The sequence below is a fragment of the Cervus canadensis genome, chromosome 1 (genome assembly GCF_019320065.1).
Source record: "Cervus canadensis isolate Bull #8, Minnesota chromosome 1, ASM1932006v1, whole genome shotgun sequence".
Classification (NCBI taxonomy): domain Eukaryota; kingdom Metazoa; phylum Chordata; class Mammalia; order Artiodactyla; family Cervidae; genus Cervus; species Cervus canadensis.
The window spans coordinates 100,229,651-100,249,359 of record NC_057386.1 but is presented as its reverse complement, the minus strand read 5'-3'; the positions used below and the strand labels follow the sequence as shown (position 1 = coordinate 100,249,359).

At 38.9% G+C, this 19,709-nt stretch overlaps 1 protein-coding gene across 1 annotated transcript in view; it reads right to left on the bottom strand.

Moving 5' to 3' along the window:
* Positions 1 to 3,838: 3,838 nt before the first annotated feature.
* Positions 3,839 to 19,709, bottom strand: part of ASIC5 (acid sensing ion channel subunit family member 5) — a 39,358-nt gene continuing 23,487 nt past the window's right edge. Inside the window, exons 9-10 of the mRNA XM_043434662.1 lie at positions 6,783 to 6,874; positions 3,839 to 4,029 (exon numbers count right to left, since the gene is read on the bottom strand). Of these exons, the coding sequence (XP_043290597.1) occupies positions 3,839 to 4,029; positions 6,783 to 6,874 (283 nt within the window). The remainder of the gene's footprint in view (positions 4,030 to 6,782; positions 6,875 to 19,709) is intronic.

Genomic DNA, 19,709 nt, shown 5'->3' with positions numbered 1-19,709 from the left:
GCTGGGACATCTCTGTGCTCATTTACATTCATTTGCCAATTAACCAGCGCCAGGGCCAGAACAAGCAAGCCTCAGCCTTCATATCCCATGCTCCCTCTGAGTCAGCCATGGGGTCTTCCAGGCGGGCATCTCATAAGCTGTTCTGATTCTCCTTCAGAATTCTGACAGAGACTTCCAAAATCTCTGGATTTTGGATTTCCCTTCCTCATTGAGAGAAATTCCTAATCGTCTAATTATTGTGGGCCCATGTGACTGGCCACACATATCTATAAATATCCAAGTATTATTCTGGAGTGGGAATCCCAAGGGTCAGTCTCCCGAGTGCTGCTAAGTCGCTTCGGTCGTGTCTGACTCTGTGTGACCCCATAGATGGCAGCCCACCAGGTTCCCCCGTCCCTGAGATTCTCCAGGCAAGAACACTGGAGTGGGTTGCCATTTCCTTCTCCAATGCATGAAAGTGAAAAGTGAAAGTGAAGTCGCTCAGTCGTGTCCGACTCTTTGCGACCCCATGGAGTACAGCCTACCATGGGATTTTCCAGGCAAGAGTACTGGGGTGGGTTGCCACTGCCTTCTCCATCTCCCCAGTGAGCCTTCTGTTTTCCCATTGTGTGGACTCACTTTTACTTTCTGCAACCAAAGTGTTACCCTCTAAGTGTGAAGGGAGGCTGGTTTCCAAACTGACTTTCAGTTAAGAATTTTCCATCAGTACCTCAGGCAGCTTGCTTTGCGATAGCAGAGAGGGGATTGTAACATTTAGGGCATAGAGCAACAGGAGCTGGCCATTGAGGAGATTTTGTTTACTGGCTTTATTTTTTTACTTGTAATATTTACTTGTTGAGTCTCAGAATATTAAGTTCTGTGCATTGTTTTTATTCACCATGTTCATTTTTAAATTTTCATTTTTAAATTAATTTTTGTTGGCATATAGTTGTTTTATAATGTTGTGCTAGGTTCTACTGCACAGCAAAGTGAATCAGCTATACATATACCTCCTCTTTTTTGGATTTCCTTCCCATTTAGGTCATGATGGAACACTGAGAACAGTTCCCTGAAATTAGTTATCTGTTTTATACACAGTATCAGTAGCATATATATGTCAATCCTAATCTCCCAATTCATCCCACTCCATCCCCTTACCCATCTTGGTGTCCATATGTTTGTTCTCTACGACTGTGTCTCTACTTCTGTTTTGCAAATAACATCATCTATACCATTTTCTACATTTCATATATGTGCAACAATATATTTGTTTTTCTCTTTATGACTTATTTCACTCTGTATAACAGTCATATATATATCCATTTGTGTCTCTGCAAATAGCACAATTTTGTTCTTTTTATGGTTGAGAACTATTCCACTGTATATATGTAACTTCTTTATCCGTTCCTCTGCTGATGGACATCTAAGCTGCTTCCATGTCCTGGCTATTGTAAATGGTGCTGCAGTGAACATTGGCATGCATGTTTCTGAATTGTGGTTTTCTCTGTGTATATGCCCAGGAATGGGATCACTACATCATATGCAATGTGTATGCTTGGTTCTATTTTTAGTTTTTTAAAGAACCTGCATACTGGCTTTAAATGCACAGCTACAAACTGGTTTTGGATACAATATTCTTCTTCCCTTCCCTCCACGTGCTCCAGAGTCACCATCAAATGCCCTCGCTGAGTACCATTTCCATTCCATCAGTGACTCTGCTGAGTTGCTCTGTCTTTATTGAAAAATCCTTCTGATATTGCAGTTATGAGGGGACTTAGATGTCTCAGTGGCAGGATATATCTTCAACAAAACCTGGTAACACATGAACAACTGACTCCTGAAAGAATTCTAAGTAGTTGCTGCATGTGGTGACTGACAATCCTAAATTTTCAGTATTTTATGTTGAGATTCGATATTAGATTTCTACCAAAGACTCTAATCTGCATATATCCATTTTCTGATACTTCCAAAAAGATTCTTGCTTTAATTAAAGTTACAGTAGTCACTGTGGATGGAAATTGGGCAACTCTAGAGGTTCTCGAATTAAAATGGAGCAAAAGGTGAAACTGACTTAAGTGATAAGCCACTAGTGGCAAAGCCCTCTATCTTATGTGATAAATACATCATTAGATGACTTTTCTTTCTTGCTCCCCAACCCACAGTTTCTTGTTCACCCTAATGCCTTCCACTGCAGCAGCACTGCATCTTCCAAGCTGTCCTTTCAGCTTCAGGATGTTGCCTTCCACAGCTTCAGCTTCCTTTATGGCTTCATCCCTTCTCAAGAGGAGGTTTGTATTAGGGACTCAAACCTTTATCTGCATCCACCATCACTCTCTTCAGTGTTGTACCACTTGAGGGTGACCCATTACTGGCTGTCATGTCACAAACATGGATTTGCTTGTTTCTACAATATTTAAAATGCTTCAGAAGGACTAGTCTTTTATTTATTTATTTTTTTTTGGCAAGGGGTAGAGTTATAATTTTGACTTTCAAAGCAAAAAATCTCTGTGTGGCTACAATCCCCAAAGAAGTAACACTCATAAATTAATATTCATCTCAAGGACTCTTCTCCATTTCATTCTCTTCTCCATTCCATTGCATTTACTCTCTGACTATTTGCCCTTCATCATTTAAGCAAAGAAATGAAGAAAACAGCTTCCCAGATGGGTGATGTTACCTTTCAGACACATGGTCCAACCTCTACCTGGCCTATTACCATGTGCTGTTTATTTATTTATTTTTGAAAATTTTAATTTAGTTAGTTAGTTACTTTTGGCTGTGCTGGATCTTCGTGGCTGCTCGGGCTTTTCTCTAGTTGTGGTGAATGGGGGTTACTCTCTAGTTGCAGTGGGCAGGCTTCTCATCACGCTAGCTTCTTTTGCTGCAGAGTACCGGCTCTAGGATGTGCGGGCTTTAGTAGTTGTGGTTCTGGGACTCAGTAGTTGCCACTCCTGGGCTCTGGAGCACAGGCTCAACGGCTGTGGTGCACTGGCTTAGCTGCTACACAGTATGTGGGAATTTCTCAGACCAGGGATCAAATGCAAGTCTCCTGCCTTGGAAGGTAGATTCTTTACCACTGGGCCTCCAGGGGTGCCCCCCCAACTCCCCCCCCCTACATGCTATTTAGATGGTGCGTTTAGTAACAGACTCACAAAGAGAAGAGTAGAATAACTGCCTGAGAGGTGGTGACAGCACAGCAGATCTTGAATTATACACAGATATTAGGGATTAAAGAATTATACACAGATATTAGGGATAAACACTGTGTTCTCCCAATATACTACAAATTTACTTTCAAATAGATTTATTCTAAGTATCCACCTGTACAAGACATAGATACTGTCCCTCCAAAAGTCAGTTATATAATAGGACTTTCCAGACAAAAGAAAAGAAATCATGTTGAACTTTCCCCAAAATAAAATCTCTCAGCAATTTTATAAAGCACAAATTACATGTGCTGTTTCCTGAATAAAGAAGTATCTTGTCTCCTCAAATATAGTTTTTCTATCATGTCTAACTTATGTAGTTAATCATAAAGAGTGTCTTTTTCTATTGCACAAGCTTTCAATCATTAAGAAGTATTTTTGAAATACCTACTATGTAATCTCTATTGTTCTGGGTGCTGGGAATTAATCGATTAATTCCATGGTGGAAAAAAACCCAAGACAGTGTCTGTTTCTTTTTTTAATATAGAAATCAATATGTATGTGTAATTAAAGACACAGACAGAGATGAAATATGTGTAAAAAGATAGATATCCCCAGGACTATAACATAAAGTTACAAAGCAGTGAATAAGCCATGAGTAAATCTGAAGATATCATGAAGAGAAGAACAAATGCTTTTGTCCTAAGTGGACATCAGCATACCTCGATGCTGTCCTTATTCACCAGGTGATTCTGAGGTGCAGGAGTGCCCTGGGCCATTTCAGGGATCTTCAGCAAGAACAAGATGCATATCCAGTAGAAATTGGTGAATATATACTCAATAATTTCTATAATTGTAATCACACTGGCCCCACAAAATAGGCCCAGCTGACCACCAAGATCTGCTGTAATAAAGCCAATAAGGAAAGTGAATAAATCATGCATATTCCATAGAAAGCAAATTAAACATTGCTAGATTTTAAATTATTTGAGGCTAAAAAGTTAATAATAGCTGATATATGAATATGAGCTAATGGTATTAAGTTTAGCATAAATAATGTGGTAGCAATAAATAATACCTTAAAGTAACATTCACATAATTATCTCAAAAAAGGGAGTGAAAGAAAACATAAATTCTATTTCCAAAAATACAACTCAAGGACTTTGGAGGGTATTAAATCTCAGCAAATTCATAAAACATCCTAGACAATCACAAATTCATTTCTAAGTGGAGAACAGAATGGAGAACAGAAATCGGACACTAGGACAGCCTTACTGGTTAATGATATTTTCCAGAAACAAATTTCCAAGCAGTTTATGACCTCAAGTGTCCAAACAATTTCTTTGTAAGCATTTGCAGTATTTCATTGAACTAAGATGTATGAACACAGTACTGCCTTCTTTTTAACAAGTTTTTAAGCATCTGTAAATCTTTATTGCTTGGTTTTTTTTTTTGTGGTAAAATGTATATAGAATAAAATTAGCCAAGTTAGTCAGTTTTAGGTGTACAATTCTGTGGCATTAAGTATATTCCCATTGTCATAAAATCATCACCAGCATCTGTCTCCAGAGCTTTCTCATCTTCCCCAGCAGAAACTCTGTCCTCATTAAATACTGACTCATAACTGCCCCCTTCCCCAGTTCCTTGCACCCACCACCCTATTTTTTGTCTCTGTGAATCTGACTCCTCAAGCACTGGCTTTGTAAATAGAGTATATTACTAATGTTTTCCTCCTTGCCCTGAACCATTCTTAGGACAATGTTATTTTTGTAAGGCCTGGAGATGGATTGAGTATGAAAGTGAAAGTGAAAGTTGCTTAGTCAAGTCCAACTCTATGTGACTCCATGGATAGTCCAGGGAATTCTCCAGGCCGGAATACTCGAGTGGGTAGCCCTTCCCTTCTCCAGGGGATCTTCCCATCCCAGGGATTGAACCCAGGTCTCCCACATTGTAGGCGGATTCTTTACCAGCTGAGCTACCAGAGTAGCCCATCCAAGAACGCTGAGGATTCTGCATTGTGTTGAGGAGATTGGCTCAGCCACTAGGGCTTGACCGTGGTTGCTTAACCTGACTCTGATTCCTATTCTGCCTGTTCCACAACCTCCTCTGAGAGACAGTGAGATCTGGAATTCAGCAGTTAAGTTTGCCAAGGACTGAATGATGGAGGAGCGTGAGCAGGTGGTGGTTGTAACTTAAATGCAGATTTTACTTGTTCAAATTCTTTGCAGACCAGTCTGGGTGGAATTTGGTGCAGAGGTCAGTGACACTGATGTTCGACCCAAACATCAGGTTAGATACATCTGAGTGAAGGAAGATGCTGAGTGACCATGAGCCCATGTCTGACTCTGCAACCCCATGGACTGTGGCCCATCAGGTTCCTCTGTTGTCCACAGAGTTTTCCAGGCAAGAATACTGGAATGGGTTGCCATTTCCTTCTCCAGGGGATCTTTTGGACCCAGGGATGGAACTCATGTCTCTTGAGTCTCCTACATTGGCAGGCGATTCTTTACCACTACGCCTCCTGGGAAGCCCGTGAACCCTGCCTCATTTGTGAGCACCCTGGTGCATTTGCTGGAGACATGTCCAGGAACTGGAAAAGTGTCAAATTTACATGACAAGTGAGTGACAAGCACCATGGATTATTTTTCTCTGTTGATAAGCTAAACCTTAAATATGAAAGGAAAATAAACTGATAGAAATTTTTTAAAAGTTGAGGAACAGACATTTCTCCAAAGAAGACATACAGATGGCTAACAAACACATGAAAAGATACTCAACATCACTCATTTTCAGAGAAATGAAAATTAAACCACAATGAGATACCATCTCACGCTGGTCAGAATGGCTGCCATCAAAAAGTCTACAAACGATAAGTGCTGGGGAGGGTGTGGAGAAAAGGGAACCCTCTTACACTGTTGGTGGGAATGCAAACTAGTAGAGTCGCTATGGAGAACAGAGTGTAGATTCCTTAAAAAACTGGAAACAGAACTGCCATATGACCCAGCAATCCCACTGCTAGGCATACACACCGAGGAAACCAGAACTGATAGAGACACGTGTACCCCCGTGTTCATTGTAGCACTGTTTACAATAGCTTGGACATGGAAGCAATCTAGATGTCCATCGGCAGACAGATGGATAAGAAAGCTGTGGTATATATACACAATGGGATATTACTCAGTTATTAAAAAGAATGCATTTGAGTCAGTTCTAATGAGGTGGATGAAACTGGAGCCTACTATACAGTGAAGTCAGTCAGAAAGAAAAGCACTGATACAGTATATTAATGCATATATATGGAATTTAGAAAGATGGTAACGAAGACCCTATATGCAAGATGACAAAAGAGACACAGATATAAAGAACAGACTGTTGCACTCCATGAGAGAAGGGGAGGGTGGGATGATTTGACAGAACAGCATTGAAACATGTATATTACCATATGTGAAATAAATCACCAGTCTGACTTTGATGCATGAAACAGGGCACTCAAAGCTGGTCTGCCATGACAACCCAGAGGGATGGGGGACAGGTGTACTCCCATGGCTGATTCATGTCAGTGTATGTCAAAAACCACCACAATATTGTAAAGTAATTAGCGTCCAATTAAAACAGAGAAATTAAAAAAAAATTGAGGAACAGCTAGATAATACTTACCAAGTAACTCAGAGACACTCACTGCTTTTTGCTGCTGGGTTATCTTATAGTTTAAGTCACTATAGTTTATTTCAATGTTCACAAGATTCTCCCTGGGGATAAAGCAGAGTTAATTGAGCTCAAGATTGTCAGCCCAATTTTTTTTTTTCAGTTTTTTAATTACTTCCTCTTTTTTGGTTACTCATATAAACATTGTCCACACTCAAACATGTGCAATATAATTAAATTTATCTATCTTTGATATGTGCCAACTTTCAATCATATGAAAAGAAATCTGTGTTTTCCACTGATATTTTTGACTTTGTCATTTTGACTGTGTACTTAAGGTAGGTGGGCAACCATATTTTACCAAACAGTTTGGTATCTTATTTTGTACCTTTAAAATATTTAGACCTAAAGTATGTTGCCCTCTTTACAACATCGGACCTTGCTTCTATCACCAGTCACATCCACAATTGGGTGTTGTTTTTGCTTTGCCTCTGTCTCTTCATTCTTTCTGGAGTTATTCCTCCACTGATCTCTAGTAGCATATTGGGCATCTACTGACCTGGGGAGTTCATCTTTCAGTATCCTATCATTTTGCCTTTTCATACTGTTCATGGGGCTCTCAAGGCAAGAATACTGAAGTGGTTTGCCATTCCCTTCTCCAATGGACCACATTCGAAATCAGATTGATTATATTTTTTGCACCCAAAGATGGAAAAGCTCTATACAGTCAGCAGAAACAAGACCAGGAGCTGACTGTGGTTCAGATCATGAACCCCTTATTGCCAAATTCAGACTTAAATTGAAGAAAGTAGGGAAAACCACTAGACCATTCAGGTATGACCTAAATCATATCTCTTACAATTATACAGTGGAAGTGAGAAATGGATTTAAGGGTCTAGATCTGATAGACAGAGTGCCTGATGAACTATGGATGGAGGTTCATGACATTGTACAGGAGACAGGGATCATGACCATCCCTAAGAAAAAGAAATGCAAAAAAGCAAAATGGCTGTCTGAGGAGGCCTTACAAATAGCTGAGAAAATAAGAGAAAAGAAAAGCAAAGGAGAAAAGGAAAGATTTCCATTTGAATGCAGAGCTCCAAAGAATAGCAAGGAAGGATAAGAAAGCCTTCCTCACTGATCAGTGCAAAGAAATAGAGGAAAACAATAGAATGGGAAAGACTAGAGAGCTCCTCAAGAAAACTAGAGATACCAAGGGAACATTTCATGAAAAGATGGGCTCAATAAGGGACAGAAATGGTATGGACCTAACAGAAGCAGACAAAATTAAGAAGAGGTGGCAAGAATACACAGAAGAACTGCAACAAAAAAGATCTTCACGACCCAGTTAATCTCGATGGTGTGATCATTCACCTAGAGCCAGACATCCTGAAATTTGAAGTCAAGTGGTCCTTAGGAAGTATCACTATGAACAAAGCTAGTGGAGGTGATGGAATTCCAGTTGAGCTATTTCAAATCCTGAAAGATGATGCTGTGAAAGTGCTCCACTCAATATGCCAGCAAATTTGGAAAACTCAGCAGTGGCCACAGGACTGGAAAGGGTCAGTTTTAATTCCAATCCCGGAGAAAGGCAATGCCAAAGAATGCTCAAACTATTGCACAATTATACTCATTTCACACACTAGTAAAGTAATGCTCAAAATTCTCTAAGCCAGGGTTCAGCAATACATGAACTGTGAACTTCCCAGATGTTCAAGCTGGTTTTAGCAAAGGCAGAAAAACTAGAGACGAAATTGCCAAAATCCACTGGATCATTGAAAAAGCAAGAGAGTTCCAGAAAAATGTCTATTTCTGCTTTATTGACACAGACATTATGACTGTGTGGATCATAATGAACTGTGGAAAATTCTGAAAGAGATGGGAATACCAGATCACCTGACCTGCTTCTTGAGAAATCTGTATACAGGCCAGGAAGCAACAGTTAGAGCTGAACATGGAACAACAGACTGGTTCCAAATAGGGAAAGGAATACATCAAGGCTGTATATTGTCACCCTGCTTATTTAACTGATATGCAGAATACATCATGAGAAATGCTGGGCTGGAAGAAGCACAAGCTGAAATCAAGATTGCTGGGAGAAATATCAATAACCTCAGATATGCAGATGACACCATCCTTAAGGCAGAAAGTGAGAAAGAAATAAAGAGCTTCTTGATGAAAGTGAAAGAGGAGAGTGAAAAAGTTGGCTTAAAGCTCAACATTCAGAAAACAAAGATCATGGCATCTGGTCCCATCACTTCATGGCATATAGATGGGGAAACAGTGGAAACGGTGGCTGACTTTATTTTTCTGGGCTCCAAAATCCCTGCAGCTGGTGACTGCAGCCATGAAATTAAAAGACACTTACTCCTTGGGAGGAAAGTTATGACCAACCTAGACAGCATATTAAAAAGTAGAGACATTACTTTGCCAACAAAGGTCCATCTCATCAAGGCTATGGTTTTTCCAGTAGTCATATATGGATGGATGTGAGAGTTGGACTATAAAGACAGCTGAGCACTGAAGAATTGATGCTTTTGAACTGTGGTGTTGGAGAAGATTCTTGAGAGTCTTGGACTGCAAGGAGATCCAACCAGTCCTTCCTAGAGGAGATCAGTCCTGAGTGTTCATTAAGACTGATGCTGAAGCTGAAACTCCAATACTTTGGCCACCTGATGCGAAGAGCTGACTCATTGAAAAGACCCTGATGCTGGGAAAGATTGAAGGCAGGAGGAGAAGGGGACAACAGAGGATGAGATGGTTGGATGGCATCACCGACTCAATGGACATAAGTTTGGGTAAACTCCAGGAATTGGTGATGGACAGAGAGGCCTGGCATGCTGCGGGGTCACAAAGAGTTGGACATGACTGAGTGACTGCACTGAACTGAACTGATGTTGCCCTCTGTTGCCCTGGGCTCCCCCCATATTAGGAGAGGTTCTGAGCACCTTTTTTGACAGTCTTAGCTGACTTTTTCTATTCCCAGCCTTTATCTGACATGGTAGCCCTCACAGGCACAGACAGAGGTTTGGTAAATGGTCTTTTAATTCCCATTTGATAAAGGTAGTATTTATTTTTGTCTCAGAGGTTGTTTAGTATTGAATTAGACATGACATTGTGTGCAGTACTAATCACAATAGCTTCAGTTTGAACTCATTCATGTCATGTTGGTATTTAGGGAAAATAATTTTTCTCCTGACCTAAGAACTTTTCTGTGCTTCATTCCTGAGAAACTGAAAAAACACATTAAATGTAAATATCTACTGAGTATATGATTTACAAATGTTTGAGTGTGTGTCTAACTTTAATTCAAATCTGGGTCCTGTTCTTTGTGACTTATGTGGTCCTGGAGAAACCACCTGCTTTTCCCGAGTCTTGGTTGCTTCTTCTGTAGTCAGGATTTCAGTGCTGTGCCAAGAAGCAATTAAATAATATATGCAAAGAACTGGCACAGAACCTGCATATATTGTGCTTTTAATAAATGGTAGTCATTTACCCTGCATCACTAGTATTTTGAGCAGAGACTGTTTTCTCAGTGTTTTCTGGAAATCTTTATATGCGGCCAGAGTGGCTAAATAACTATTTTGAAATAACTCTTATGTACCCTCACCATCTTCAGCCCAGACACCACCTTGAACTTCATTAATACTTCAAATTGTCTCTTGGTATTCTATGTGATGTTCAACAGATATTTCAAATATTCCAAGTCAAACTTTAGATATTTCCTCATTTGTAATGCAATAACACTGCACAGCTAATCTATCAGTAAGTACTTGCTTTACCTTCAAATATGCCCAGAATCCAACCTCTCACCCATCCACTGAGACCACCTTTGCCTAAACCTCCATCATCTCACCTGGACTTTTCCAATCGCTTTCTGGTTTCTCCTTCTGCTTCTGAACTTAGTGTACTCCATCTCAACAGATACTCACCCTATGCTCTTCACACAAGAACCAAGGCAATGCTTCTGCAACTTGTAAATTATATCACTTTCCTGCTGAGAGCTCCCCAGAGACTCACCTTCTGCGGTGTTATGAGATTTCTGTCTACCACTGACCTGTTCATGGTGACTGATTCTTGGCCATCCTTGGCTATCATCTACTCTGCCTCCTGCCACACCAATTTCCAGGCTATTCTACCCATGTACAAGGTGTGCTGTCAGTCTAGGACTTTTTTTGACATGTGATTTTTCTTCCTGAAGTGCCTTTTCCCCATAAATATTGAGACCAGCTCTTACATCGCCTTAAAGCCTAGCAATTTTCAAAGTGTGGTCATAGATCCCTAGTGTGCATGCCTGCTTAGTCGTATCAGACTCTTTGCAACCTCATAAACTGTAGCCTGCCAGGTTCCTCTGTCCATGGGAATCTCCAGGCCAGAATACTGGAGTAGGTTGCCATGCCATCCTCCAGGGGATCTTCCTGACCCAGGGATGGAACCCACACCTCATGGATTGCAGGTAGATTCTTTGCCACTTGAGCCATCAGGGAAGCCCACACAGATTCCTAGGGGTCCCTGTTATCTCTTTTGGAAGTTCACAAAGTCAAAATTATTTTCATAAAATACTGACTTATTATTTAACATTTCCACTATGATGATTATTTAAAGAAAGCTGCAGTAGCCACTTTTGATACAGAGCACCATTTTCACTTGAAAGAATGACTGACAAACTATGGTTCTTAAAAATGTGAAATTTTGCAGAGATTTTCACAATAATAAACAAAATGAGCCTGTTGCATCAAGGAGAATAACTGATAAGACTTGAGGTCAGTAATAAATTTTAAGCTTTTAACTTTTATGCTAAAGTTAAAATTTTGGAAAATTTATGTCTGCTATGATGAGCTTGATAACTCAATTTTTAAAGACTTTTATGGTAGGAAAAGTAATGATATTACACTGCAATGTGTATTATATAATAAAGTGGATTGATATTTGGAAAATGTGCATAGCTAAAAGAATTTTTCTAACATCCAATAAATGATGTTCCAAACCATGCACAAGTAAAAGACCCATTCAAAGTGCAAGTTCAGTGAATATAAATAGAAATGACTATGAAAAATTCACTGATATGTTTTGACATTTCAGAGCTGACAGCTTTCAAATGCCACCCCGCCCCTTTCTTGTCCTCAAAGAGTTAAACTGATGAGAAAGCCATGCTCTTCCCCCTTTGGCACCTGGGAAAGTTCAATTACACAGACCCTGTCCCTCATCTCAGATCATTTGTCCAAGTCCTACCCCCAAAACCATAAGGTCAGGCAGAGCCAGATGCCTTTCCTTGTTCTCTCACAAACCAGGAAAAGTTGTGCCTGGGAGACTGCCCTTCTGTTTACAGAAAGTGTCATTGTGTGAACAATAAGTACCTTTTTCATACCCTCTTGATGCATGTATGGCAGCATGAATCTCAACAGTGCCAACAAATGTTGAGTCAAGAGTTGACCTCAGTTCCTCTGGACAAATCACAAGATAAATACTGCGGTTAACATGAAATAAGCTAGTCTTGTTGATTTTTGATGTGTCATCAAAGAAAAATATCACAATTATCCATAAAGGCATTTAAAACAGGCCTCCCTTTTTGAGCTATACATCTGTTTCATGAGAGGTTTCCTTCATGTTCTCCAAACAAACAACATAACCCAACAGAGTAAATGCAAAAACGAGAAGAAACCTACCACATCCTAAGACAATACCACTCCTCTTCCTAAACTTTTTTGAAAATAGTTAATCTTTATAAAAAGTTTTACTTCTGTTGCTGTATAGCACATTCATTATTGTTGTTTTAAGTGAATCAATAAATTTAAGAAGTCACACCTTACTTTCCTAATATGGCAGATGTTGATACTTAAAACTCACATGAAGGAGAACTCATTGGGCTCCTCAGTGATTCTGAAGACTGTAAAGGGACCTTGACACTGACAAGTTTGAGAAGCACTGGGTCTTTGCTCAGCTATCATCCCGCTAGGACAATCTTACTTGATCTCAGGCCTTCATGCTGAGACCAGCCCTCCCCAACTCTGACTTCTTCTGTTCTGTCCCTTCCCCTCCCAGGCACTCAGCACCGTGGCTGGTTGCCCCACATATTTATTGACCATCTTCACTCCACAGGGCATGCGTGCAGCAAGGCAGGGGTTTGTCTTTTATGCACAGAAGTATCTCTAGTTTTTAGAGCACTCTGAAATGCTGACACACAAAAGGCACTCATTTCCAATTTGTGAAATGGACAAATAAGGGAACAAATCAAAGAAGAAAACAATGAATTAATAGATATATAAATAGTTAACCCCTCTGTCTTATAAACTGAGGTAAAAACCAACTACCTGTTGGTTTTCATATGCAACAATAGTTTCATTAAGAAAGATCCTATTATTGGAAATAAATGAAGTGGAGAGGAAAAAAGTAAAAAGAATCAAAAGAAATGAGGACAACTTCAGGGACCTCTGGGACAATGTGAAACGCCCCAACATTCAAATCATAGGAGTCCCAGAAGAAGAAGACAAAAAGAAAGGCCATGAGAAGATACTTGAGGAGATAATAGCTGGAAACTTCCCTAATATGGGGAAGGAAATAGCCACCCAAGTCCAAGAAACCCAGAGAGTCCCAAACAGGATAAACCCAAGGTGAAACACCCCAAGGCACATATTAATCAAATTAACAAAGATCAAACACAAAGAACAAATATTAAAAGCAGCAAGGGAGAAACAACAAATAACACACAAAGGGATTCCCATAAGGATAACAGCTTGTCTATCAATAGAAACCCTTCAGGCCAGAAGGGAATGGCAGGACATACTTAGAGTAATGAAAGAGAATAACCTACAACCTAGATTACTGTATCCAGCAAGGATCTCATTCAGATATGAAGGAGAACTCAAAAGCTTTACAGACAAGCAAAAGCTAAGAGAATTCAGCACCACCAAACCAGCTCTTCAACGAATGCTAAAGGATCTTCTCTAGACAGGAAACACAGAAAGGGTGTATAAACATGAACTCAAAACAACAAAGTAAATGGCAATGGGACCATACCCATCAATAATTACCTTAAATGTAAATGGGTTGAATGCCCCAACCAAAAGACAAAGACTGGCTGAATGAATACAAAAACAAGACCCCTATATATGCTGTCTACAAGAGACCCACCTCAAAACAAGGGACACATACAGACTAAAAGTGAAGGGCTGGAAAAAAATATTTCACGCAAACGGAGACCAAAAGAAAGCAGGAGTCACAATACTCATATCAGATAAAATAGACTTTCAAATAAAGGCTGTGAAAAGAGACAAAGAAGGACACTACATAATGATCAAATAATCAATCCAAGAAGAAGATATAACAATTATAAATATATATGTACCCAACATAGGAGCACTGCAATATGTAAGGCAAATGCTAATGAGTATGAAAGAGGAAATTAATAGTAACACAATAATAGTGGGAGACTTTAATACCCCACTCACAACTATGGATAGATCAACTAAACAGAAAATTAACAAGGAAACACAAACTTTAAATGACACAATGGACCAGCTAGACCTAATTGACATCTATAGGACATTTCACCCCAAAACAATCAACTTCACCTTTTTCTCAAGTGCACACAGAACCTTCTCCAGAATAGATCACAGCCTGGGCCATAAGTCTAGTCTTGGTAAATTCAAAAAAATTGAAATCATTCCAGTCATCTTTTCTGAGCACAGTGCAGTAAGATTAGATTTCAATTACAGGAAAAAAATTATTAAAAATTCAAACATATGGAGGCTAAACAACACGCTTCTGAATAACCAACAAATCATAGAAGAAATAAAAAAAGAAATCAAAATATGCATAGAAATGAATGAAAATGAAAACACAACAACCCAAAACCTATGGGACACTGTAAAAGCAGTGCTAAGGGGAAGATTCATAGCACTACAGGCCTACCTCAAGAAACAAGAAAAAAGTCAAATAAATAACCTAACTCTACACCTAAAGCAACTAGAGAAGGAAGAAATGAAGAACCCCAGGGTTAGCAGAAGGAAAGAAATCTTAAAAATTAAGGCAGAAATAAATGCAAAAGAAACTAAAGTGACCATGGCAAAAATCAACAAAGCTAAAAGTTGGTTTTTTGAAAAAATAAACAAAATTGACAAACCATTAGCAAGACTCATTAAGAAACAAAGAGAGAGGAACCAAATTAACAAAATTAGAAACAAAAATGGAGAGATCACAACAGACAACACTGAAATACAAAGGATCATAAGAGACTACTACCAGCAGCTCTATGCCAATAAAATAGACAACTTGGAAGAAATGGACAAGTTTCTAGAAAAGTATAACTTTCCAAAACTGAACCAGGAAGAAATAGAAGATCTTAACAGAGCCATCACAAGCAAGGAAATCGAAACTGTAATCAAAAATCTTCCAGCAAACAAAAGCCCAGGACCAGATGGCTTCACAGCTGAATTCTACCAAAAATTTAGAGAAGAGCTAACACCTATCTTACTCAAACTCTTCCAGAAAATTGCAGAAGAAGGTAAACTTCCAAACTTATTCTATGAGGCCACCATCACCCTAATTCCAAAACCAGACAAAGATGCCACAAAAAAAGAAAACTACAGGCCAATATCACTGATGAACATAGATGCAAAAATCCTTAACAAAATTCTAGCAAACAGAATCCAACAACATATTAAAAAAATCATACACTGTGACCAAGTGGGCTTTATCCCAGGAATGCAAGGATTCTTTAATATCTGCAAATCAATCAATGTAATACACCACATTAACAAATTGAAAGATAAAAACCGTATAATTATCTCAATAGATGCAGCAAAAGCCTTTGACAAAATTCAACACTCATTTATGATTAAAACTCTCCAGAAAGCAGGAATAGAAGGAACATACCTCAACATAATAAAAGCTATATATGACAAACCCACAGCAAGCATCACCCTCAATGGTGAAAAATTGAAAACATTTCCCCTAAAATCAGGGACAAGACAAGGGTGCCCACTCTCACCACTACTATTCAACATAGTGTTGGAAGTTTTGGCCACAGCAATCAGAGCAGAAAAAGAAGTAAAAGGAATCCAGATAGGAAAAGAAGAAGTGACACTCTCTCTGTTTGCAGATGACATGATCCTCTACATAGAAAACCCTAAAGACTCTACCAGAAAATTACTAGAGCTAATCAATGAATATAGTAAAGTTGCAGGATATAAAATTAACACACAGAAATCCCTTGCATTCCTATATACTAACAATGAGAAAACAGAAAGAGAAATTAAGGAAACAATACCATTCACCATTGCAACAAAAAGAATAAAATACTTAGGAGTATATCTACCTAAAGAAACAAAAGACCTATACATAGAAAACTATGAAACACTGATGAAAGAAATCAAAGAGGACACAAACAGATGGAGAAACATACCGTGTTCATGGATTGGAAGAATCAATATTGTCAAAATGGCTATTCTACCCAAAGCAATCTATAGATTCAATGCAATCCCTATCAAGCTACCAACGGTATTTTTCACAGAACTAGAACAAATAATTTCACAATTTGTATGGAAATACAAAAAACCTCGAATAGCCAAAGTAATCTTGAGAAAGAAGAATGGAACTGGAGGAATCAACCTGCCTGACTTCAGACTCTACTACAAAGCCACAGTCATCAAGACAGTATAGTACTGGCACAAAGACAGAAATATAGATCAATGGAACAGAATAGAAAGCCCAGAGAAAAATCCACGAACCTATGGACACCTTATCTTCGACAAAGGAGGCAAAGATATACAATGGAAAAAAGACAACCTCTTTAACAAGTGGTGCTGGGAAAACTGGTCAACCACCTGTAAAAGAATGAAACTAGAACACTTTCTAACATCATACACAAAAATAAACTCAAAATGGATTAAAGATCTAAATGTAAGACCAGAAACTATAAAACTCCTAGAGGAGAACATAGGCAAAACACTCTCCGACATAAATCACAGCAGGATCCTCTATGACCCACCTCCCAGAATATTGGAAATAAAAGCAAAAATAAACAAATGGGACCTAATGAAACTTAAAAGCTTTTGCACTACAAAGGAAACTATAAGCAAGGTGAAAAGACAGCCCTCAGATTGGGAGAAAATAATAGCAAATGAAGCAACAGACAAAGGATTAATCTAAAAAATATACAAGCAACTCCTGCAGCTCAACTCCAGAAAAATAAATGACCCAATCAAAAAATGGGCCAAAGAACTAAACAGACATTTCTCCAAAGAAGACATACAGATGGCTAACAAACACATGAAAAGATGCTCAACATCACTCATTGTCAGAGAAATGCAAATCAAAACCACAATGAGGTACCATTACACGCCAGTCAGGATGGCTGCTATCCAAAAGTCTACAAGCAATAAATGCTGGAGTGGGTGTGGAGAAAAGGGAACCCTCTTACACTGTTGGTGGGAATGCAAACTAGTACAGCCACTATGGAAAACAGTGTGGAGATTCTTAAAAAACTGGAAATAGAACTGCCATATGACCCAGCAATCCCACTTCTGGGCATACACACTGAGGAAACCAGATCTGAAAGAGACACGTGCACCCCAATGTTCATCGCAGCACTGTTTATAATAGCCAGGACATGGAAGCAACCTAGATGCCCATCAGCAGATGAATGGATAAGGAAGCTGTGGTACATATACACCATGGAATATTACTCAGCCATTAAAAAGAATTCATTTGAATCAGTTCTAATGAGATGGATGAAACTGGAGCCCATTATACAGAGTGAAGTAAGCCAGAAAGATAAAGACCATTACAGTATACTAATGCATATATATGGAATTTAGAAAGATGGTAATGATAACCCTATATGCAAAACAGAAAAAGAGACACAGATGTACAGAACAGACTTTTGGACTCTGTGGGAGAAGGTGAGGGTGGGATGTTTCAAGAGAACAGCATCGAAACATGTATATTATCTAGGGTGAAACAGATCACCAGCCCAGGTTGGATGCATGAGACAAATGCTCGGACCTGGTGCACTGGGAAGACCCAGAGGGATCGGGTGGAGAGGGAGGTGGGAGGGGGGAGCGGAATGGGGAATACATGTAAATCCATGGCTAATTCATGTCAATGTATGACAAAAACCACTACAATATTGTAAAGTAATTAGCCTCCAACTAATAAAAATGAATGGAAAAAAAAAAAGAAAGATCCTATTATGTAATATAATATGTAAATGTGAAAAGATTTTGGAAAAGAATAGATACGTGTATATGTGTAACTGGAACAGTTGTACATCTGACACTAACACAACATTATAAATCAGCTACAGTCCAATATAAAATAAAAAGTTAAAAGAAAAAGAAAAAAGAATAGGTCCTATTAGCAGTGATTCCTGGAATTATGTGGTATTTTTAATATCTGAGAGGCATGGTTGTAAATCACTCTCCTTATTGTTTACCATTTAGAAATCAATATTCCCAAATAGAATTAATTTGAAATGTATCATTAATATGTTTACTGAATTTCCATTGGCTTAACCCTGGGTGACAGGGGAATGCACTGTGTTTAAGCAGCTAAGCAAGGGGGGTATCATGATATTTGCCAATAATAAAACAGCAGCCAAAGCGAAGCAAATAATAAAGTTGTTTTGGAAGTTGAGAAATTTTAGCAATATTGCAATCGTTTTGAGATCCAAATTTGCATGTAAACTGATAGTACTGTTTAATTTCCCAAGCACAAACCTTAGAGCCATTTTCCAGAATTATCCATTTGTGTTTTTGAGAGAAGATAAATTAAACCCCTATAAAAATATCACAAGGTTTACTCAGCTCCTCCAAAGTGAGTAACTTGCTGGTAATTTGGGTCTCGTTGAATCTACCTTTCATGGTGATAGGGAAAATTTTCAGAATTTAGATCCAAGAATATTTGTTTATGTCAAGAAGCACAATTATAAAATAAAATCTGGATTTTAATGAGGGTAAGAAGATCAAAGAAAAAATAGTGGATATTGCATTTATAAAACACTAAAAAATGCTTCCACTAAGTTTTAGTGCTGGATTAATTAAGGGGAATAATTTTTTCTATAAACCAAATCATTTTTTACAAATTTTACTTGAAAATTCATTCAATTAAACACACAAAAAATTATTTTGCTAATGAAATTGGCCTAAATTCAGCCACAATTCACTTCCATAGTGCCTGCTTCAATCAGGCTAATCTTTTCACCTCCTTCTTGATGGAATCCGGCAACTGCCACTTGGGGCTCCAGGCTGGTCATAGTCTGGGGCTGGTTTGTGCCACCTCCATCACACTTCATGATTAAATTAAGAGTGCTTTAAGTTCTACTGATGCTAAGCTTTTATATCTGCTTTCCTAATGAACTGTATGGTCTTTCCTGATGGCTCAGTGGTAAAGAATCCACCTGCCAATGCAGGAGATGCAGCCTCGATCCCTGGGTCAGGAAGATCCCCTAGAGAAGGAAATGGCAACCCACTCCAGTATTCTTGCCTGGGAAGTCCCATAAACAAAGGAGCCTGATGGGCTACAGTTCATGGGGTGGCGAAAGAATCGGACACAACTTAGCAACTAAACAACAAACTCTTCATGTTTTCTGATTAACCACTCTTCGATTTTTGATCTCTGTGCACAAGGCAAATTTATAATTATATGTGTGATTTCTAACCCCTGGCTCTGTCTAGGATTTGGACAGCCCTGAGTCCAGCTGTATTCAGCCACTCGCCTTAGCCCTCCTGGCACTGGCCTCTGCTAGTCACAAGCCTGCAAGGTCCCCCTGTGTCAGTTATAGGATGAGGTTAATGGGTAGCTACTTACAACAATATAAATTTTAGGAGAAAAAGCAACAATGTTCTCTAGAGTCATTTTGTATAACAATGAGTTTCTTTTCTGACTTCACCAATATGTCTCTAAAATAAAGTCTACATCCTCTGCATGATAAACAGGGAG